At 34.5% G+C, this 25,325-nt stretch overlaps 1 protein-coding gene across 2 annotated transcripts; it reads left to right on the top strand.

Annotated features, from left to right (window-relative positions):
- The first annotated feature begins 759 nt into the window (after positions 1-759).
- ubald1a (UBA-like domain containing 1a) lies at positions 760-23,117 on the top strand. 2 transcript variants are annotated; one of them, NM_001002488.1, is given in 4 exon segments: positions 763-993; positions 1,534-1,593; positions 21,515-22,101; positions 22,219-23,114. In NM_001002488.1, coding segments are annotated over 3 exon segments (468 nt in total). In that variant the 5' UTR covers positions 763-885; the 3' UTR covers positions 21,815-22,101; positions 22,219-23,114.
- The last annotated feature ends 2,208 nt before the right edge of the window (positions 23,118-25,325 follow it).

The raw sequence follows: 25,325 nt of genomic DNA, 5'->3' as shown, positions 1-25,325 counted from the left end.
TTTATACTTTTAGGATGGGGTTTCCTGACAATATTTGGGGGTCTCAATTTGGACCCCAAAAATTTGGAATCTTAAAGACCACAAAAATTCCCACGATTTAATGTTTTGTTGATGTCGTATTTTAAAGTGATGCTTTTTTCTTTAACATTACGCATTCACGCAAACGAAAGATTCACGCACTGTTGTGAAAATAGAATAAAATAATAATAATAAATATAAAAGCGGCGTCATCTAAAAGTAGTCGCCATATGCTTACTATTAGCAGGGCAAAAGAAATGACTGCGCTAAAAGTACATCGGAGGTCCTCTGTTAAGACGCTAGTGATTTAATTGGTGTTGGAAGATTTGTTTACCATATTTGGGAAGGTAGTGGCATAGCTCGAATGGGAATTGGACGGGAACGACCGTCATTCATAAATTCAGCCCTCTAGAACTTAACAAACAAAGCGTTGCATGACGGGACCTGCAGTTTCGCTGTTTAAAGAGCAACTTCAGCACGCGCCATTGTCATTTCTGTGTAATCTACATATTCCCTCTCTCAGTTTAAGAATCGATCATTTGACATTATATAAACCAAATCGTAATGTGTATATCTACCGCTTCAACATAAACGCCAAACTAGCATAGTGTCATCAGAAACACAACAAACGTGGAATCCCAACGCATACAATTCCCATGATCCCCGCCCCGCTCTGATTGGCTGATTCGCGGTGTCAATCATTCGGCGCTCGTCACACCAGCGCTCCTACAGTAAATATTTGTGTTTGCTCAACCGGCTGTAATGGTGGACGACTGAAAGAGAAAAGCGGAGAGAGGCTAAATCTCGAAAATCCTGTCCCGGGTGAAAACACCAGTGTTCGTGGCTCGGAAACAAGCACCAGCCAAAATGGATGAACTCAAACATCAAGTTATGATCAACCAGTTCGTCCTGACAGCTGGATGTGCCGCAGACCAGGCGAAACAGCTTTTGCAAGCGGCACATTGGCAGTTTGAGGTAAGCGCAGCGGAGAGCACACTATGCATGCCTACGCCAGTGCATTGTTTATGTGGTGCACTGCATAGCACACATATGCATATGTGTCATTCTGTATTATCAGAGTGATAACAATGACCCAAACGTGTTTTAGTGTCCTCACTGAGCGTTTTTTAAATATAATAATTGCCTTTGCATGTGCTTTGTTGTTTGAAAAACTACACCTTTATAGTATAAAAATTGCAAAAAGCTCAACAGACAGGCTACTATCCAATTAGAGTTTACTCCAGATTAAATACTATAATCCGTCCACATGACACACTGTACTAGCTTCCCATGCTATTATGCAATGAAGATGACCGCTGACAGATTACACTCAAAGAGCTCAACACTGATACAATGTTGTGCTTTCGTTTCTCGTTTGGATCAGGATAAATCCTACAGCCATTCCCAAATAAGCGAACCCCTACTGTTCCCCAGTCTAGCGTGATGTTAAAATAGCCTGTAATTATTATAATACGGCATGTGAAGTAATGTTGTGTTCTGATCTTTCACTCACAGACAGCCCTCAGTGCCTTCTTTCAAGAGACAAATATCCCTTATGGTCACCATCATCAAATGGTGAGTAGGCTTACTGTTCGTAAGTGTTTGATTTATTAAATGTAACTTTTTTTTCTATACATGTGTTTGTTATATTGAGTGTACGTGCTCAGTTTATGCCGTGGCTGAAACAATAACAATGTAAAGCTGTAGCCATAGTGTCGGCCATGTTGCGGAGAGACGGGACTTCCAGAAATAAACACACACACACACACACACACACACACACACACAAGCTGTGTTCTGTGTTATTACTGTAGTGTGCCGAGGTAGGCAGTATTTCAGTGTTGCAGCATAAATGAAATGAAATAATGGCCGCAAGGTTAAAGTATCACGGATGTGGTTTTTCATCGGTCAAACAATCCAAATCAATGTCTTCCTGAGCAGAGGACTAGTGTTTAATTCCTTGATGATAAAGAAACATAAGCTATGTGCATATATTAGTAATAATAATGTAGTTCTGGAATATCTCATTGTCAGTTATCTGAATGTTTTCGTGTACAGCTTGTTTATTAAGAAACTGTTAATGATGATACATTATGTATTAAATACCAATGTTAACATTTAAGCCAGTGCTGCTGGCATGGCATTTAAATACAGTGCTCAGCATATATAAGTACACCCTTACAAATCTATCTTTTAAATTATTATGTTTAATAGAAAGCTAAACAATATTATATTTGTGCAATGCGTATGCATTAGATTAGTCAGTACTGAAGCCAAATCTGGAGATTATCTAACAAAATACCTTACGTAATATCTAGTACACCCAAATGTATGTTATAGATAAATATTTAATACAAATTTAAAAAGAGGAAAAATCAAGAGAAACTAAAAATATGGAAAATTTAGTTAGTATTTTAATAAATATATCCGTTAATGCATTGCCTATTCAATGAGAAATGGAAAAAAAAATATTCATTTTAAAAATGGGGTGTACTCAATATACATAAATAAATGTTGTCACAGTTGAAACATAGAGATATTAGATGTATAGACACTTTACAATGTGGTCCCATTCCATACACTAAAATAAATTAACAATGATAGCATTAATTTATTTCATGTGTAATTATTTGGCTGATGCTTGTATGTATAACGTGAGTTCGAAATGGGGACATTTTTTAAAGAATGTGTTCTGTGTGTGTGTGTGTGTGTGTGTGTGTGTGTGTGTGTGTGTGTGTGTGTGTGTGTGTGTGTCTATGTATACACCCCTTTACAAATGGAACTTTCTATAGTGATCTTCCTAGGACTTTGTACCTAATCAATAGTAATGTGTGGAATAAAACATGATTATCATTCATAGGCTGTTTAAATGGTATTAAGATGTATGTTATTCAATCGGATCAGAGAAACATTCCCATTTACACATAGTGTCCATTTTTATTGTCTACTTTGAGCAATTTCCTGATTTCCTGAACTCTCAGTCTATTATTGTAAAAATAGACTCGCACATGCAGACAGAAAGCAATATAGAGACCAGCATTTTTTCTGTAACATTTAACTTAGAACTATGCTGAACTCTATCTGAGTTTGTGTTTGAATCCGGACTGGAAGAGAACATTGAACTTTTTACATTTTTATACTGTCAAACCAAACCTAAGAATTCACACCTGCACATTTCACCAACATGTATCAAAATATTTGAGGATTGATTCAGTAGTGGAGAGTGGCTGGTCTTTTGTGGCTATTCAAATGCATTCAACCACATGTGCATTTACACTATGAAAGCAATCCAGTCTAATATGGTTTCAGCCTATCTATAAGTGGTCGAAAGTGGGCAAGCTTAAAATATGTCTCCATTTAAACCAGTATTTCACATCTTCGACTTGTGATTGGATTGACAGATACACATCTTAATACCAGATGTAAACACAGCTATAATGAAGTTAGCTTTGTGAGTGAATTGTTTTTTGAGTCACGTACATCAGACTGCTTTATACAATGTTCTAAATTATTCATTAGTCTGAATCTAAATGACATGTAATAATTCTTATGGTAACTAGGGCTGCACAATATATCGTTACAGCATCGATATCGCAAAGTGTGCATCTGCAATAGTCACATTGCAGGATATGCAATGTTAAGATGGGATTGTTGCTTCAATGTTGAAGCAGTGTTTAACCACAATGGAGTAAAATTTTATAATTTGCATGTTATTAAGGTCTAGGAGAGATTGAAGTATTTAGGCACAAACAGTGTTACCAATTAGAAGCTTAATAAAGAATAATTTTATTGAATTAATTATACAATAAAGACTTTGCAGTGTAATTTCTACATTTACATATAGAAAACCAAAGCATGCACTGTTCATTTCACTGTTATTTTTGCTTTATTGCTTTTATCATATGCTTGTAATTTATTACATTTTATGCATGATTCACTCTCCTACAGAATCATCTTAATCAAAATTAATACATAATAAGGTAACACTTTAGAGAGCAGTTCTCACTATTAACTAGTTGCTTTTTAGCATGCATGTTATTGAGATATTGGTTACTGCTTATTTGTACTTCTATTATTACTACTTATTCTGCATTATCTTATTAGATATTCCTCAATACCTAAAATACCATAATAACTATTAAAAAGAAGGTAATTAATAGTTTATTAAAGCAAAAGTCGTTACTTGTTTGCTAATATTTAGAATTACTTGACTTATTTTATTCAATTAATATGTTTTTTTGCATTTTGTTAAATTGATAAATATATTTATTTGTTCATTAATAAAAACTATTTTTAATCAATATCAAAATATGTAATGAAAGCTTTCTTAGATATTCAGTTACATATTGCACACCACTATATAATGTTGTGCAATATTTTCAGATTTCAGATCAATCCTTGTTTTTTTCTGTTTGTAATTAACATGATTGCTGCTGTTTATTCAGACTACTTTTATAAAATGAGCTGAAACAACACAATTATTATCATTTCTTTAGACAATTTGTTTTATAGTCAATCCATTTATATTTGTAAAACATTAAGTTAACCTAATTGTTTTGTGTTGGGACAACATGAAGGAATTGTGTTGGTTTAACCTTTGTTAGTGTATAGTTCGATGCATGCCTTGCGTGGGATTGAATTAAGAGAGGAAATGTTGACAATAAAGTTTTCTGGTGTTTTAAGTTAGGAAAAAGGCTTTTTTTATCCTTATTTGGTTTTAAAATTTAGAAGAGTTTCATATAATGTGTAGTTTTAAGGTTACCACCTTGCAGAAGAGTATGGGTGTTGGCAGCTTAAATATAAATTATTTTATTTTGTGCATTGCTTAATGAGACTAACTGTACTAAAGCTAGATCTGAGATTAGTGTCAGCTATCTGTATTCATTATCAAAGCAGCTGCAATAAATAGCGCAAAATTCCTGTTATCCAAATTAGGTGATTAGAAATGAATTGGTTTCTGAAGAGTAAGCTATGTCCACAGGGCAGGGTAATTCTAATGAAAGATATTAAACATAAATTATTAAAAAAACATTTAGCTCAAGGGCTTTTTTTGCCAAAATTATGTTGAAATTATGCAATTCAAATAGGTTAAAATAACACTATATAAACTATAATGCAGTTCAAATGTGTGGAAATGGGTTTCATAATTAAATTAAGTTACAGCAACAATGAATTTTTTATGCAGAATAAAGGTTTTAGGGAAAACACAAGAATGTTTTTGAATCATTGTTTAACACTATAAGCACAGGATAGTTTCCCCTCTGCATCCCAATATAGATAGCTTCAGGTGTAATTTTGCTGCATGGCTCCCAACACTTAATGTTATTGGTTATGCTGTCCTAATCAAGTTTGTGCTTCAATTTTTCATGCATTGAATAGCTTATTCTGACCCACGGTAAACTCATACTCTATGATAAAATATGTTTTACCGTATGTTGGTTTGATTCTATATTCCTTTTTTTGGAGTATTGTGTAGAATTGACTATTGGAAATGAGAAGATGATGGCGACTGTATCTTTGAACTTAAAATCATTTAGTAGACGGTGACAGAATTTTCTTTTTTGGGTCTAAACTGATCCTTTAATTTATTTTTATTGACAACATCACAGCCACAATTAAAGTTTGCCACATGTTTAGGGCTCCCTGAAGGTTAACATCTGTGTTCACTGCTGTTCGTTTAACTACTAAACTTTAATTAATGGGAACTGATTGTTGTGAATGGGCATGTTGTCAAGTGCTGAGATCATGCCCTGAACAGATGTAATGTTTGATGTCGTCTTTTAGAGTGATCTTGCTTCTGTAGTAATTTCCCACCACATTTGCTCATAATTTACAGAAATACTCAAAACTTTGGATACCACACAGAAATAGAAACCATTTTGAAAGTAGACAAGACCAGGTTGTACGATGTGTACAAGTGTAGAATTGGCGACTCAGGACTTTTCACACTTTATTTATTGAAAGGGTAAGAAAAACGTATTTGTAACTTGTGTAAGTGCATTTTGACTCTAAAACATTTTAATAGCATGCATATATATTTAAAACTATATCAGAGAAGGGTTTTATTTAGGAAAAAAATCTAAGGGAAATGCTGAAAAAGGTGTTTCCAGGAGGATTTTTGGAATATTTATCAACAATCGAATTAAAAGATCTTTTTTCAGTGTTGTTGTATCTGTAAGTTTTTGTAAAATGCTTGTTTATTAATAAGCTGTTATGATTAGCCCTGCACAATATTGGGAACGTCTAATATTGTGATATTTTGTCACTTTGCTGTATATATTGCCATGTGTACTGTATACAGATGACGTGAATATCTCTATTTGGAGAGAATTGATCATTTTGGATTGGGATGATTCTGTAGGAAAGTGCATCTGCATAAAATGTAATAAATAAATTAAAAGCATAGATAAATATAATTAAAGGAAAGGTTACAGGCGAAACAAACAGTGTTTTATAAGTCTAACAGTATTCAAGTACAATAAGTGAAAAAAAATAATAATTCAATAAAACTTCTATAATAAAATGTTTATTAAAGTTACTAACGCTACAATTTCTCTAGGCTGAATGATTTTACAATCCTCATACAGTCACAGGCTTCAAAAACAAACGCAGATGATGCGTTATAATACAGACTCAATCTTGAAAATCTTGCAATGTGACAATTTCGAAGGATCACATTGTGATATCGATGCTGAAATGATATATTGTAAAGCCCTAGTTATGATTGTAAATTATATATTAAATAATTAATACCAATGTTGCCATGAATATAGCTGATGCTGCTGATTTGGTGTTAAAACATAAATAATTAAAAAAGGTTTTAAACTTAACTGGCATAAAGGTATAATGAAATTCATATGGCTCCCCTTTGAAGATTTGTAATGTAGGACAAAGAAGGATAAATATTATGCATTTTTGGCCTTTCAATAAATGTTTGTTGGTAAAGCTGGTTCTAATAAACCTTTAGCACATATTTTCAGACGGAACCTCATTTACTACACATAGTGGTACAACGATAAGCTATGCAAAAAAAAAATGGTTTTGAATTTGAATTTGACTTCGATAATGACATCAAGATAATTATCCTGTGATAATGACAGTGTCATTTCTAAGTGAACTATGGCTCTGTGTACGGCTCTGTACTATTCATTTTTATTTCTATAGTTTATTTATGATGTAGATTGTCATAGCAGCTTAAATTTAAAGTTTAGTCAATTGAAACTGTGTCAGTCCAGTTTTCACAGTTGAAATTTAGTTCAGTGCGGTTCAGTTTAACTGCAGAAAGTCCTTACACTTAAGAGCAAATCCATTGATGATCAGCTCCACAAGTCCCAAGCAAGCCATAACTTCAGTTGAGTGTTTGAAACAAATCTTTATGTGAGATCATTCTATAGTTTATTAATATAAGCTGAACCAATGAAAGCAGTTAAAGCTTATTTATTCAGCTACCACTATGGGGATTTTCAGAGTTTCTTTTTTAGTTTTTCGATATTTGAAGTTTCCTTTGGTGCCCCCTGGCCTTCCAAGGAAATTTACAGCTGTTCACACTGTGCTTTTCTGAGAAGATGTGCATGACAACCGTAGCTTTGCTCTTATTTTGATTAATCACCTGGTCCGATGTATTTCTTATGAAAGTGGCAGTCACTATTTTTGTTCCGTGTCTTTCATTTACATATATGTAAATGAAAAAAAAAGTTTTCTGCCTTCTTGCATTCCAGAATAAATTTTAGTAAACTCTGACCTGTGAATTTATTTTACCAGAAAACGTTTGACCAATAGAATATGGATATGTTATGGTGCGATCCCTTAGACTTGGCTAAAGTAAAAGACTGAAGCTCAAAGAAAAGAAATGACTTTAAATATTGAGGATAACATTGTTGCAATAGTGAAGTAGAATCGCAAGCCTGGGATATTTTTTGATATTTTGTATGTATTATCATATTTTTATGTTTTAAAAGACACCACTGAATGTAATTTCATATATTATGACAACTGCATCCATAACTTTGCATGCTGAAAATATAGTGTGATTGCGGCTCAATGATGACACAGAATATGCTCCATTAGCGTATTATTTCACAAAAGATATTTTTGTATTTAAAGCAGTGTGATAACAATAATAACATTGAAGGTGATGCTTTTTTTCACAAATAAATATTTTACATTTTCTCACCATTACAGATTATTGGACTTTCATACAATACATAAAATGTTTTTGGTCACAAATATTGAGGACACTGATAATTAAGGCTTTACCTACATTCAATAAATTAAAGTATATTAACTGCTTGCTAGTGGTTTTGGTATCTATGTTTAAGTTTATAAGGGAACTAAAATATGTCGAAAAATGTCAGCAAAATACAGCAATATATCAGGGTTCAACTCTAAGGTTTTTTTTTTTTACTTGCCCGATTGGTATATATATATATATATATATATATATATATATATATATATATATATATATATATAATATATATACGAAAATAATGTAACTGTTTTTAAAGTAGTAAAATATTTAGCAGTAAAATATAGCATAAATGTGCAGATATTTTATTGCAAAACAAAAGGTGGTTGACTTGCCAAACTGATGGCAAACTGCAAAACATCACTTCATTATTTTTCATCGTGTTTTATCCATGTAAATGTCTGCTTCCAAGATATTAGAAACAGACGTTTTCTTTTAGCCTCATAATTTGATCTTGCCGTCTCTTCGCTGTCCTGGTTTTTACCAGGTTATGGGAAAAAAATAACATGCTCACAACATCCAGTCAGATAAGAGGACCCAATGCAATATGATGTTTATGACGTCTCAGAGAAGGTAGCATTCAAAGGCTTAAAAGCACAAAAGTGTTTCTCGATTCTTAGACTGTATTTGCACGCAATTGACAAATAGTCGCAGGCAAATTAAAATTAAGTGACAATGCAGCACTGGCCCGACCAGGCTAGTATCGATTTTGTCTATTGTCCCGATCTTTTCTCACACTGGCCCTGGCCCATCGGGCAGTCCTTATTTTATAGCCCTGTATATATTTATGTGCTTTACATGTACTAATAATAAACAAACGAAATTTGTGTAAGTTGAATTTTAATATACAACTGGTTTCCACTACATTCATTCTTTCATGGTAGGGTGCCACATCAAAATGTATCCCACCATGGCTACAATACAGCTTCTCATTCAAAACATTCAATCGTTCTTTTTTAAAATAGCGGGTTATTTTCACAGCAAAATATTTTAAAAGGTAAATGAACTATAACAGCGTAAACTTTTCTCTAACCGCATTAGTGTTGTATGTTATTTGTTTAAACATTTAAGATGACATGCTGTCTGACTGACTGACTGACTGACTGACAGGTGCGTGAGGCCAGCAAACACTACATGGCTTTCAGTTAAGATGAACACTTTCCATAATTGTACTTTATAGATAAAGGTCTTTCGCTCTGCATACAATGACTGTATCTTGCTGGAGTTCCTAGCCATTTCACCTCACTTCAGGATGCATTAATGCCGCTTTGTAGGTCTATTGGAGACATTCATAAATATTCCTAGCAAATCTAAAAAAAATGTTGCAGACATACTCGTTACATAAACATTCTAAATCGCACTTCAGCAGCGTTTATTTGAGAGCGCACAAGAAAATCCGCACTTGAGGAGCGTATATTTGAGGGCATGCAAGAAGTTTTGCTCACGAACAGAGGAAATCACATGCTCATAATAGATAAATGCTATCTTGACTTATTATACTGCGCTCACGACATTTGTCATTGAAGAACATCATAGGTAGTTGGTAGATCTGTGTAAAAGGCCTGCCACCACAGCTGGAAAAAATCCTAGAGGAAACACTGAACATTGTATTTCCTAATCTAAAGTGCTTCTAAATTTAGTACATTTAATTTGTCAATTGTTAAACGAAAAACTGTTCTGTGTATGTTGATTTAGGCCATTAGAACTTCAGGAGAATTGTGCAATGGTTTCTTCCAGCTTTTGAGAATTTAACATTTTTCCTTGGGAATTCTTGTATCCCATCCAGTGAAGCTCTGTGTACACAGTAACCTCTAAAGGAAAAAAAAAGAAAGAAAATCTTAGTGAGATGCCCAGTTTTCGTCTGGTTACAGCAGTAATTAAAACAGGATTTATCACACAAAGACTAGAAAAGGCCCTTTTCCTGGCATTGGGGCTGAAAGGGAGGGGTACGAGTTCTGGTAACTTTAACAGTTGTTTGTTCCTGGGTGTGACTTAAACAGTTTGGCAATATTATTAAACGCTCACACTGATTATTTCCTTGCACCTTAGAGACGGGGTGGAGAAATGATTATAGTTTCTAGCAGTTAACTGACAGATTGATTAAAATGATCATTTAGCGAAGCTCCTTATCTTGATGACCCTACAGTCCATGTAGCCTATAAAAGAGAGCAGATGTTCTCCCTTGTGGAAGCAGTGAATTGGGGAAGTGGGACAAGCAGACAGTGTGAAACATTACATGCTTAGAAGCTAAGAAATAGTAGAATGTCTAATTGAAGGCAGCAATTACATACAGTTAAAGTCAGAATTATTAGACCCCTTCAAATTTTTTTCTTCTTTTTTAAATATTTTCCTAAATGTTTAACAGAGCAAGGAAATTTTCACAGTATGTCTGATCATATTTATTCTTCTGGAGAAAGTCTTATTTGTTTTATTTTGGATAGAATAAAATCAGTTTTTAATTTTTTAAACATAATTTTAGGGACAAAATTATTAGCCTCTTTAAGCTAAATTTTTTTATCAATAGTCTACAGAACAAACCACTGTTATACAATAAATTTCCTAATTACCCTAACCTGCCTAGTTAACCTAATTAACCTAGTTAAGCCTTTAAATGTCACTTTAAGCTGTATAGAAGTGTCTTGAAAAACATCTAGTAAAATATTATTTACTGTCATCATAACAAAGATAAAATAAATCAGTTATTAGCGATGAGTTATTAAAACTATTATGTTTAGAAATGTGTTGTAAAAAATCTGCTCTCCATTAAACATAAAGTGGGGAAAAAAAAACAAGTGGTTTAATAATTCAGGGGGGCTAATAATTCTGACTTCAACTGTAGTCAGTTATTATGTCTGAACTGTACCATTAGGCCTTGAGTTGATGTCATGGTCATTGCATCGTGTAAATAGTGTGGTGGGGAGAGTAAACCACATTTACAGCAATTGATTCCCAAACTAAAAAGTGTGAGCAATGTACGGTGCACATGTGTAAAATCATGACGTTAATGTTTGGCTGGTTGGCCTCAACTAAGGTTGCAAGTTCCATTGTTACAAACATAGTTGATTTGGCATTTCCCAAATCCATCGCTTCAACGAACATTCACAGACTGAGTTGCAAACTTGTATGCTTGCAACTACACCTCTGGAGCTGGAGCTGAAAAATAGTTCCTGGCTGTGTTCTATTCCCAGTTATCCCCCTATGCCCTATTCGTTTAGAATAGGGCGTTACGTATCCAAACTCAGTGCTGGATTGCTAGTGCCCTACATGTTTCATGTTTCAACCCCAATTAAACATACCTGTACCAGCTATTCAAGCTCTTACTAAGTATACAAGAAACTTCCATGCAGGTGTTTTGAAGGATGTTGGAGCAAAACTATGCGGGACACTGGCCCTCCAGGACCGAGTTTGGACACCCCTGGTTTAGGTGTAATTTCAGGGTGGAACGCTAAGGATTTTTTCTACTAGACCAGTGGTTCTCAAACTGTGGTACGTGTACCACTAGTGGTACGCGGGCTTCCTTCTAGTGGTACGTGGAGGAATGAAATATGTCATGTACATGCTAAATACATTTCAAAATTTATCAAAAATGATGTATATAATATGCCATATATGACATATAGCCTATATTTCTGAGGTAATCTGCCACGTTTTTTAACTGTGCAGAGTTGTAGCTGCTTTACTGGGCCTACTACACTACTGAATTTCAATACTGCTCATTTTGGTGGTACTTGGAGAGAGAATTTTTTTCTGAGGTGGTACTTGATGAAAAAAGTTTGAGTACCACTGTACTAGACCGATTGCACCAGTGACACCATTTATGTTACGTCTCCAAAAACAATAAACAATAAACAACCTACTATAAATTAAAAGCATTAACGTATGTTATATATTTTAAGTATCTTTTTAAGTATCTGTACTGTATAGGACATGGGCCTTTTATTTAGAACATTTCTGCAGTGGTTTGCACGTGTCAAATTGTAAAAGTAGATTTTCAAAAAATAAATCAACCACATCCTACTTAATTATAATTATTATCATTATTATTATTATTAAAGTAGGATTTTTTTCATTTCCTAATAAATAATAAATATCAAATTTAATTTCTTAAAAAATAGCCTCATTATTTAGAACAGAACTCAGTCCTGGAGGGTCAGTGCCCTGCATATTTTAGTTTTAAGCCCAATTAAACACAGGGTTTTAATTTCAGGGTTAAACGCTAAGGATTTTTTCTGCTAGCCCGATTGCACCAGTGGTTCAGATTTTTACTTGCCCTGACAAAATTTTCCCTAGCCCCACCAAAAAATAAAGTTAATAACTATTTCTTAACCATGTTTTAAATAATGCGTCAAAATAGTGTCTGTGAAACTAGAATTTAAATATTTTAAAAATGTTAATAAATGTGTAATGAGCAAAATTCAAAGTGTTATGTAAACAAAAATGACAAAATATGCAGGTATTTTATTGCAAAACAAAAGGCGTCTTGTTAAACTCATGGCAAACTGCAAAACATCACTTTATTTTTTCGTTGTGTTGTACCCATGTATGTCTGTGTCCAGTTAGAAACAGATGTTTTCATTTAGCCTTAATTTGATGTTGCCATCTCTTTTCTACAGAAAAAAAAATCACGTGCTCGCAGCATCCAATCAGATAAAAGGAACCGAAAAGCAATATGGTGTTTATGACTTCACAGAGAAGGTGGCATTTAAAGGCTTAAATGCACAAACTGTTTCTCGATTCTAAGACTGTATTCATGCAATTGACAAATAGTTGCAGGCAAATTAAACTTTGATGACAAGGCAGCGCTGGCCCCATCAGGCCATTAACGATCTTGTCTACTTTCCTGAACGTCTCTTACGCTGGCCCCGAATCATCGGGCAGTCCTTATTGTTGAGCCCTAAATTTGCTTTTAAAGTATTATTACAGTTTATTTTTAGCGATTTTCTCATTGACAATTGCGCTTCCTTCACAGTGCACTTTGAAAATGTCATTGAACACAGCTATGGCTCATGACGAAAGCTATAGGTAACCTAACCTATTATTTAAAAGCGGAATTTATGTTACGTCTCTTAAAGCTTGTGAAAACAATAAAAACCTGCTATGAATTAAAAGCATTAACGTATGTTATATATTTTAAGTATCTTATTAAGAATCTGTACTGTATATGACATGGGCCTGTTAGTTAGAACATTTCTGCTGTGGTTTGCATGTGTCAAATTGTAAAAGTAGATTTTAAAAAAATAAAAAAATTAATTAACTACATCCTATTTAATAATAATCATCATTAATATTGTTATTAAAGTAGGATTTTTTTGATTTCCTAATAAATAAAAAAATATTAAATTTCATTTCTTTAAAAAAAGCCTCATTATTTTTTTTATTTATTTGATCTGTATATGATATTAGAATACGTTTTAGCTTTTGTAAGTGATTTTATGTTTTAGAATAGAATATGTAATGATCCCAATAATATTTGTAAAGGAAACATTTGCTCTATATGTTCCATTTACATATATTTCAATTAATATGGAAAGTGAGTGCATGTTTTTACCAAAACTGACATTGGATTTTTTTTTTAAATGCGTGTGCAAACACACAAAGATTATGGGGTTCTTCTATAAAGAAGTTGTTACCACCCCATTTAAAGCATCATTATGGGCGTTTTACATCAGAACTAGCATGGTTCAAACGATAGATCTGCGAATGAGAAACTACAGGTTTTAGGAAACACCCGCTACTACATCGATCTTTTCCCAAACAATGCATCGTACAATGATAGTTCAGCTACGAGTTATGTCATTGTTTGGGAAACGTACCCCAGAATGATTTAATTCCGACTGAAACAAAAGTTGTATGTAAATGAAGCCAATGACACTAGGTAGCTGTCCAATTACTGTGGAGGAGGGGCAGGGAAAATCTGATTAAAAGCTGGCTGATAAACAATGCAAATACTGATAACTAATCAGAATCAGCTTAGCTCAAGCATTTAAAGCAACAGACAACATAACTGCATAACATGAATGAGCATATATAATAAGCAGAACATTCTTGTTCATTGGTGTGTTATAACTGAACAATACAGTGAGAGCACAACCTACTTATCCCATAATGCTTACAGAACTTCACGTTAATCTGCGTCGACTTTTGTATGCCCACATCTCAAAAGATGCTGATTACATTCTGATGGGCAACATTAAACATTAGTAAAGACCATCTAAAATGTTTTGAGCCTGTCCACTTTTAACTTTAACAGAAGGCAACCTTCTTTACGTTCCTGGCATGGAAAAAATCAGATTGCATTTGAGATTGTTTAACCGTCGTCATTGTTTCTGTTTGCTTGCTTTACTTCTCTCTTGTAAACCCCATAACATGGATTTGTTTCTTCAGTGGTTCTCGTGTGTTACGCTGAGGACTGTAGGTGATGTAGAGCATGACGAGATCACGAGACTCATTTGAACACGTTAATACCAGGTGTCAGCAGTAATGCGTCTCGGCTGACCACTCATGATTGGATCACTCAAACACACAAGTTAATACCAACAAGTGCAAACCGGGCCAAAATCCAATCAGTGAACTATATATAGAATCAAGTACTGCTCTAATTTGTTTTTCAATAAGCTGTTGCAATTGGATATATGTCAAAATGAAGAATGGATCTGTCACTGCTTGATTTATCACTATTATATAGCCTTTAAAATGCACTTAGACTGAAACTGTCATAACTCTCCAGGGGTTCTGTCTTTTACCGCTTAAATTGAACAACTTTCACTCTTTTACAATCACTTGGCAGTGGACACTGCAGTCTATACTGGCCGCAGAGTCGTGTCCTTCAGTTAAACACATATTGACTATGATTCAAGCCTTGTATTTGTCATAAAAATGCCATTTTTAGACAATGCTTGCCTATTGTTTTGATTTGAAATCTCTCTGTTCTGTGTCAACACTCAGGTTAATAATCAAGCCCCGAACTGAGAGATCATTTGCTCACATGTGTACAAACACTTGAAAAGCACACACACACACAGTATAACAGAGTACAGAGATCAGAAAAAGCTCTGCATCTCTGCAGTATGTGATCACAAATTACTGTTATAAAAAATCAAAGCACCTCCTGAAGGCAACGGCAGCCTGTTTGACGCACTTCCCATCTTCTCTTTCTCTCAGATATTCACACAGCAGATCAGGCAGTCTAGCGTTCTTGTCTCACAACAACACTGAAGTGAACTATCAATTATCTCATTACAAAGCTTATTCTTATTTTTAATACATCATATGCCACAATGTGTTCACTTTCTATAATTCCAGCACTGAGCCATGTATACTTTGTGTGAAGATGCAAAGCAGTTGGTTGTATTTGACCCTTCAAGCTACAATGAAAGTGTGGAGTGGTGAATTGCTTCACTGTTTTAGTTTAAAGGAATTTGATGGGTTTCTTTTCTGTGCTATACATTTTCAGCGAAATTGAGGAGCATTTTTGTCTCGTGTTCATATTAAAGTTGTAAATCCTTTTACTTGTTTTAAACGGTTTGACTACTTGAATAATAGTAAAGTTTTTTTTCCTGCTGATGTCATGAAACAGTGGTTACAGATGTGCTTTATCAAACATGCTTTATACACTTTCTTCACTTTCACTTTTCATGTGCGCCAAGATTTATTTTGAAATCAAAACATTGCTGAAGCAAAGATTTTCATTTTCAAATCCCACAATTGACCTGTATTGTCAGCAAGATCTTATAGTGTGCAACACTTAAGCCTAGGACACACCAAGCTCATGATAAAGAACTAGCGGTGATGAAACTGAACTGTTTTGTCGCCTTGCATCGGTTGCATTTGGCCTTATTTGTACGAAAACATTTTCGTGAACACTAAAGTGCACTATAGTGCTTCATGGGAGTATTTAGGTGCTAAAGTATCACTTTTTGCACTTTTTGATTGAATTTATTCTCTGATTGCTGGAGATTTCTTTGCAGAAATAACAAAAATTATGCTTTTAAAATGGTTTAATATTTTTAAACTTACATGATTTTAAAACCAATAATAATAAGTAAAAAAAATGAAAAGTAATACAAATAATAATGCAGGTGGACAGCATATAGCCATCAACTGACATCCTCCAAGTAAACAGTAGGATGATTTTGAATAGTTTCATTATTTATTGCTTATTTTTGATTTCTCTATAAGTGAAATGAATGTTTTTATTTTTACTTTTAAAACCTAAAAGCTGGGATGCACCAAGCTGACCGGCAGCCATTGGGCAACATTGGGCCACTACTGATGTTGTCAAATGACCCATACACTACCGGTAAAAAGTTTGGGGTAATTTTTTTTTTCATGTTTTCTTTTCATGTTTTTTAAAGAAAATTATTCTGTTCATCAAGGCGGCATTTATAATGTAAAAAAAATTTTTTTTTTAATATTTATAAAAATGTTAAATAACTGCTTTCTTATTGTATGTAGTTTCAAATTCAATTATTACTCCAGTCATTATTGTTTTTATTTCTATTACCATTAGTAATAAAAATCATAAAAAATTTTAGCGTGATTTCTGAAGGAACATGAGACTCTGAAGACTGGAGTAATGAAGCTGAAAATTTATCTTTAAAATCACTGCAACAAATTAAATCATAAACTACTTACTATAACAGTTATTTTATAGTGCAATGACATTTCACAATTTTGCAAATTGTACTGTATTTTTGATTAAATAAATGCAGCTTAGGTGTGCAGGATAAGCCTATTTTAATACATTTAAAAAAATCATACCGTCCCCAAACATTTGACCGGTAGTGTATGTCTGAGCAGGTATTACAGGAAACTTATTTTGCAACCGCACTCAGTTGTGGGGTTGGTATATGCCTAAATATTAAAGTGTTGTTGTTTTTTTAATATTCAAAATAAAAGAGAGATATATGAGGAAGCAGACTTTAAGTTTATTTAAGCACAAAATTCTGACAGGACATTATTCATTATATTTTATGGAAATTTTCTTCTACATTAAACACAAATGCAAATGCAATGCAAAGCATAATTCAAAATGTGAGTAAAACACTTATGAAAAAATGTGCTATACGGGACAGTGAAACAATCTTTATTTCCAATTTTTGTTCACTTTTTAAATTACAATCATTTATCAATGTGAGTTAGATTTTTTTTTTTCTTCCTTTTTTCTTTTAACCAAACCATTGAAAGACGAGGGCTGTGTTTGGAATAGCTATGGGCCAGTATAAGATTCTGTTCTAACTGTATGATAATCTTGGATATAAATATCACGGTTTCATCGTATTGTAATTACTTCTTTTTAAATAAGTTATTTTTAAATGCATAAAAACAAACACTTTTTCCCCTTTGAACATAATATATTTCATTTTGAGAAACATTTAAAATATTTTGGAGCATTAAACATATTAGGCTTAACAATTCAAATAAATTAACTTTTGCTGTCTTTATTAGTTTCAAAAACACAGTTTTTTTACAATATCTTCTCTGTTAGAGATACTGTTGTTCTAAAAAAACAAAAACAAAAAACGTAAATAAAAAATCGTACATGCTGTATAGGAACTGTAAAGCAGAAAATTTTGATGGTTTTATACCTTGACTTTCCCCAACCGTAGTATACCTTGAAAATGGTTATCGCCCCATGCCTAATTTGGAAAACCTGTTTGAAAACAATTGCTTTATTTAGTCTGGGGATGCTGTGGTGATGCAGAAATCACACTCTTTAGCTAACAGTGACTAATATTGTTTTAAACATACTCTCGGCTTCCAAGTAAATGAAGTGTAACAAACACAAATGAAGGCTGACAAAGTGAGCAGGACTGTGTACCGCAGGTTCTGTTTTTCTATGCCAACTCTGACCTCATTTCTCATCAACTGATCTGTCCTCAGAACCAAAATATTTCCATAGCAACCCAGCTGTCGGCCGGAGCATGTTTGTTATGTACACCGCACCTCTCGAAACGCTCTTTGTCGATGTTACTGAATTATGGAGAATCTGCAGATGCTCCAAGTCTGGCGGTTGTCTTAAAAAAACCACTGACCTTCAACTCCACGTCTGCAACATCTGTCCAGACCCCTGATGTATTATCGGATGCCATTTTGTGCGGCTTCCTAAACTCATGACTAGAGTCATTTATGCAGCTTTTTTTAATCCTTTAGACTTCTTGTTGTAAACACTCTTGAGAATTAAAGCCATCTAGGGACACGGAGGTCCATTTGAGACTTTTGACCGACCACAATGGGGTAATTGTGGTGGTTTTTAGAGAGAGATATCCTTACGGGCGGTTCAATAAAAACTGCAGGCAGCAGGATTCAAGGTTGCTGACAGGACGGGACACAGATGCCGATGTGATCACTGCAGTAAGACAATATGTACATGGTTCTCATACCTGAGCAAGGACACACCGGGAAGTATCCCAATGAAACGCTGACCACCGAATTAGCTTTCATTCACAAAATCTCTCAATTTCTCCCCATGTTTTAGTCCTTAGATAACCCACGGGCTGCACTTTTGTGGCGATTTCAAATGTTGTTTATTTTGGTAATTGTTGTCCTGTCGCCAAAAACATTACAGGATGGCGGGGTTGCTCTCACGAGGCCTATTGTGTACCTCTGTAAATGCGGAGAGAGGACAGCGAGTTCATAGAGGACAATAGGGGGAGGTCATTGAGGTGATGGTGAAGCTGAATGGCACAAAGAGGAAGACCGAGAGAGTGATGCCAGGGCAGATGAGAAACAGGAAGTAGAACTTTTAAAAGAGCACCAGTCAACACTGGCAGAAAGAATGCGAAGGAAGGGATGGAATGTCGGAGCGATCTGCAGGGACAACTTAGTCGAACTGGATTTTCCAATGGAAAAATGTTTTAGTTGCTTATCATACGGATTCAAATGTGTTTATTAGTTTACGAATGTTAAGATGTGGTTAAAAATCTACATGAAATACCTTTTTTACTTCTGGAGTCTCTAAAAGATGTGACCTAGTTTTATGTGCTGAGAATAAATTGGATAATCAAAAGTGGTCTGTTGATGATATGTACAATGGTGTTTGTGATATCAGCCAAACATGAAATTACTTTTAGAGGAAGGGCAGGATTTGATTCATTTTTATTAAGGAAGATAAAAGTAAGTTATTAAAAATCATTCTTTAAGAAAACTATTTAAAAGTACTATTTTAAATGAAGAAATAAAGCTTTTATTCTGTATATATTTTTTTCGCCTCCCTTTTCCCAAATGTATTTTATTTCCTCTTTCTAAAAGCTACCTCTCGTCTGACCTTAGATCCTTACCCTAAAATGTGTGATGTTTGTGTATGGTCCAATTTCGCTACAAGTACAGTTGAAGTCAGAATTATAAAACCCCCTGAATTATTAGTCCTCCTGTTTATTTTTTTCCCTAATTTGTGTTTAATGGAGAGAAGATTTTTTTTCAACAGATTTCTACCATTATGACAATACATAATATTTGACTAGATATTTTAGGCAGGTTAGGGTAATTAGAAAAGTTATTGTATAACAATGTTTTTTTCTGGAGACAATCAAAAAAAAATACATAGTTCAAAAGGGCTAATAATTTTGACCTTAAATGTTTTTTTTTTTAATTTATTTAAAACTGCTTTTATTCTAGCCAAAAAAAAAAAAAAAAATAAGACTTTCTCCAGAAGAAAAAATATTATGAGATATACTGTGAAAATTACCTTTCTCTGTTAAACATCATTTGGTAAATATTTTTTAAAAAAAGAAAAAAAGGGGTTTAATAATTCTGACTTCAACTGTAAAAGAGTATGGGACAAATAAAGACTTCATAATCATCATCATCATCATCATCATCATATCAAAAGGGACTGTTAAGAAATAATGTTTCCAATCATTTTTATTAGAAAAATTCTGTTATTTTGAACTTCTTGAAGATCCTGAAAAACTTGGAGCAGCAAATTGGAATGTTTTCTAAAGAAAATACACGGGGAGTAGTGTTGCAATGACTAATATGACCAATTTAAAATTGTAATAATTAAATCTAATCAAATAAATTCAGCTTTAGTGAACACAAGATTTTTTATTCAAAAATATTACTAGGGTTGCTTATCATTTGTTTTTTAGTTTTTGTTTGTTTGTTTGTTTTTTACAATACTGGTGCCTAAACCTATATCAAAAAGAGCCATTATTATTATTTAGTAAAAATAAATCTATGAATTGAAAGGTATAATAAAAGTTTAAAGTATACAGTAAATTTTAAAACATGCAAAATTACAAAACACAACAAATTCTCTTAAGTTCACTATAAAACTCAAGCCAAGCCTTAGGTTGTTTTTATAGTTGAAGTATTTATAATATATGTATAGTTAGTAGATTACCGCGAAGAATACCGTTAGTATTTCTAATATATGTATAGTTAGTAGATTACCTCGCTGGTATTTTAGTTATGTATAGGTTTAACAGCTCTACGGCCAGTGTTGCTTTCATATTTATGATCATGCTTATTTATGTAACAACGTGGTCCTGCGAGACGCAACATTATGTTCCACTCACTGTATGTCCACACTTGTAGCAGAATGACAATAAAGCTCAACTTGACTTGGCTTTGGCTTCTATGCCAAATAAATGACACCTATCTACCTCTACAGTATCATGAGATTGTTTAAAAAAATCGGTCTCAAACTTAATCCCTGGAGGGCCCCAGCTCTTTATAGTTTTGCTCCAGTAATTAAGTATGAGACCTATGGTTTAAATTGATGTAGCAATTAATACAATTCACTGTAAATACTACATTTTGGCAGAAGGCACAATTTCAGGCTAATCACTTTTCAAAATAACCATCTGTCGTGCAATAACATGCCATTTCACAGACATTATGATTGATAAAATGTGTTAGTACATGTTTATAGTAACATTTATAGTTATTGCTGTCTTCACAATATCACTAGATTTTAAATTGGAATTTAGGAAATAATGCAGTAATTCTTTATTTTGATGGTCTGTTTGTTGAATATAAGGTACATTGCATCAACATGCCAAATAATTCTCATTAGATTATAAGTTGACTATTAGATTAGGGTTAGGGTTAGTGTAAGTTGACATATACTTGCTAAGTTTCTTCTAGTCTTTATCATTGTTAAATGTCTGTTGAAGGAGCAGTATCAACAGATTTAAAGCAGACAGGCTACTAATACTCAATTGGACCATCAAAATAAAGTGTTACAAATAATGCACACTATCCAAAAGCATATTTATCATTCTTATTCCATCTGTTCAATTTCAGATGTGTACTCCTGCCAACACACCAGCGACGCCACCAAACTTCCCAGACGCACTTACCATGTTCTCTCGACTAAAAGCCTCGGAAAGCTTCAACAGCAGCAGCAGTCCCAGCATGGCCACCTCACCCCCTCCACCCCCAGTCAGCTGGGGCATGGCCCCACCCATGGCCAACCAGCAGAGTTTATGGACTCAGGGCCCGTCCGCCCAACAGACCCACCCACCCCCAGGCTGGCCCTCAGCTGTCAACCAGCAAGCGGCATCTGAACAGAAGGCCAGCGCCGCAATGGAGGCCGAGAGATGAGGGCCTGGACTACCTGTCCTCCTTCCCACCTTCACCGACCCATGGAGCGAGGGTTCGGGGAGGGCTCTCGTTTTTCTCTTTTACTCACCAAACATGGAGGCAGAGAGAGCTACACCAAGAATAACCAAGCAACATGGACTTTTACAGAAGAGGAGCGAAAGCCAACAAGAAGGTAATACGCGGAAGAACGAAACAAGCGCACATTGTATTACTAAGAAAGAGAGCAAGTTTTTTTTTTTATAATGAAAGAGTAGATTAACATTTACGGGACTATGATCATTGCGCCTGTGGATTATTTCTGATATTTTCTCAAAGATTGACGTCTAGCATCTAAGGCAGCAACTTTTCTCAACGTTTTCCTTTTGAATTCTTTTATCTGGTGTTCTTTATGCAAGACGTTGCATGTGGATTAGCGATCTGTTTTTTGCGGTTTTTAACTAACTAGTATTCAATGCAAGCGTTCATGTGTACAGTGTGTGTGTGTGTGAGAGAGAGAGACTGACACACTTAAACATTGTATATGGGACTGATCTTTTCTCTCCCCGTTGGATAATGGGACTTTTTCGTACCTCACTGGTCACCTGACACTCTACTCAACCAATCAGGGAATCTTCCTAGTTGAACACACTTTTTTGAACCGGATTTTTCCATCACGCTTTGCTTTATATCCATTAAGCGGTAGCTCACTGATGTCCTCAGAGATTGTCTGAAAATAGATTACGAAAGATCTGGGTGTTTTATAATCATGGTTTGTAGTTTTATTGGAATCTGTTTGAAGGGAGCTTTTTTTCCAGACTGTTGTTTCTTAGTCGGGGAGAGTAAATCCACGCCGCTAAAGCTACATTTGAAACCGGACTACTATACAACATGTTTGTAAGCAGACTTGCCACTTTGCATGACGTATTCACATGTATATCATATTTTGTAGTTTCTTGCTTTTTGGGGGAATTCTACATGAACGCTTTTTGGGGAATTCTGTCTTATTGCTAGTTTTAGTCAAAGATTTCCTATTCAACTTGTGATTCTGGCACCATCTGCTTTTCTATTGCCGTTTATTTCAAACGATGAATCCGAAGAAAGAAAGAAAAACTCATTTGCTGATCTACAATGTTTTATTTTCCATTTACACCAGTTTCTGATCAAACTTTTTCTTTCGGGGTCCCTTGTTCCCAAATGGTTTTCCATGTATGTTTTCCCCTGTTTGACTGTATTGAGACCATTCCCACAATATTTGTGGACTACCTGATAATTAACTTATCATTGTTTGTGTTCCTAAATAAATATTGTATGTCCTATGATATGACTTCTCCGCTGATAAGCTGTTGCTGTGTCATTGTACGATCAGTTTTAAAATAGGTGTAATAGAAATATTACAGAATTCTTTCTGCTTACAAGATAAATTAGCAAAGTCTGGATGAAATAAGAATTTACGGTGTTTATTTTTCTAGCACACACTGTTAGTCTTAAAGTCAATAATTAATGTGTGCTAGTTATTCCACAAAAACAGTTTGTTTTGGTAATCTTTAATCCATAAGCACCTTCTTCTGCTCTGGAATGACAGTCTTTCTCTGATGATGTCAGTTTGAAGGCTTGGGTGAAATATGCTTATCCTAAAGGTTTTGAAAAATGATGAAATCCTGAAAAGAAGCAATTTTAGCAAGTGTAGTCATGCTAATAGAATATTTTGATGTTAACAGAAACACCAAAGAAACCTTAATATGTTGTGCATTGTCTTAAATGGCACAGAGCACCATTATACCAGAACCCTAAAATGTACTTAGTACGATAAAACAGCACTGCTTCGTCTCCACATGATCACAACTGGAGGAACTCAAAATGGTGGACTGTGGCGTAATTAAAACTCAGCAGGAGTCCTGTTGGATATAATGAAGACCACAACTCCCATAATTCCACACTCAGTCACACACTAAAAAACAACAGTTTTTGTATTTTGTGATTTACAAGTGTATTCTGTTTATTTATGGTTATGAATTGCATTATGGGAACTTGAGCTCTGCTCTGTCATTCATTCATTTCTTTCAGCTTAGTCCTTTATTAATCAGGGGTCACCACAGCAGAATGAACCACCAACTAATCCAGCATATGTTTTACGCAGTGGATGCCTTTCCATCTACCCGCCAGTACTGGGAAACACACATACACACTCGCATTTACACACATACATTATAGCACCCGGAGGAAACCCACCCCAACACAGGGAGAACATGCAAACTCCATGCAGAAATGCTAACTGATCGAGCCGAGGCTCAAACTAGTGAACTTCTTGCCTTGAGGTGACACTGTTTTGTATCTCCTTTGTCAACTTTTGATAATTTAACTCTACAATTTAACAATGTGAATTTGACATTTTAGTAGTTTGAAATGATAAAACTGATAAGAAATAATTTATAAATACAGTTGAAACCAGATGTTTTCATACACTGTATAAAAAGGCACATAACCATTTTAAAAAAGTCTGATGTTAATGTGACTAAACTTTTTCTCTTTTAGGTAAGTTAGGATTATCAAATGTGTTTCTGTTATCCTTAGTAGCAGAATAATGAGAGAGATTTTTTGAGATTTTTTTCTAACTTTTATTGAGAATCAAGTTTACATAAAATAAGATTATTATGCCTCTGAAAGAGCTCAGATAAGGGTGTAAAGGTTTTGGAAGTTTCTGATTGGCTAATTGAAAACATTTGAGTTAATTGGAGGCACAACTGTACAGTATTTAAGGAAAACCTCAAACACACTGCTTCCTTTTGTGACAACATGGGAAAATCAACAAGCCGGAAACAACAAAAAAAGCCAGATTACAATTTGCTAAATTACACTTGGGAAAAAGACAAATTTTTGGAGACAAGTCCTGTGGTCTGATAGAACTAAGATTGAACTGTTTGGCCATAATGACCAGCGTTACATTTGGAGGACAAAGGGCAAAGCTTACAAGTCTAGGAACACCATCCCAACTGTGAAGTATAGGGGCAGCAGCATCATGTTGTGGGGCTGTTTTGCTGCTGGAGGGACTGGTCCAATTCACAGCATAGATGGCATCATGAAGAAAGAACATTATGTAGAAATACTGAAGCAACATCTCAAGACATCAGCCAGGAAATTAAAACTTGGCCACAAATGGCTCTTCCAAGCTGACCATTACCCTACTGCCAAAATAGTTATAATGTGCTTTAAGGACAACAAAGTGAATGTTTTGGAGTGGCCATTACAAAGCCCTGATCTCAATCGTATAGAAAATGTGTGGCAGAGTTGAAAAAGCTTGTGGAAGCAAGCCTACAAATATGACTCAGTTACACCAATTCTGTCTGAAGGAGTGGGCCAAAATTCCTTCAAACTATTGTGAGAACCTTGTGGAAGGATACTTAAAACATTTGACCAAAGTTATACAGTTTAAACAAAAATACTAAGGAAGTGTATGTAAACTTTTGACCGTCTAGAAATTAATAAAGAATTCTCAAAAAAAAATCTCTCATTATTCCGGCATTTTGTAAATAAT

The sequence above is a fragment of the Danio rerio genome, chromosome 12, assembly GCF_049306965.1.
Source record: "Danio rerio strain Tuebingen ecotype United States chromosome 12, GRCz12tu, whole genome shotgun sequence".
In the NCBI taxonomy this organism is placed as follows: Eukaryota; Metazoa; Chordata; class Actinopteri; order Cypriniformes; family Danionidae; genus Danio; species Danio rerio.
This window is presented reverse-complemented; position numbering and strand designations above follow the sequence as displayed.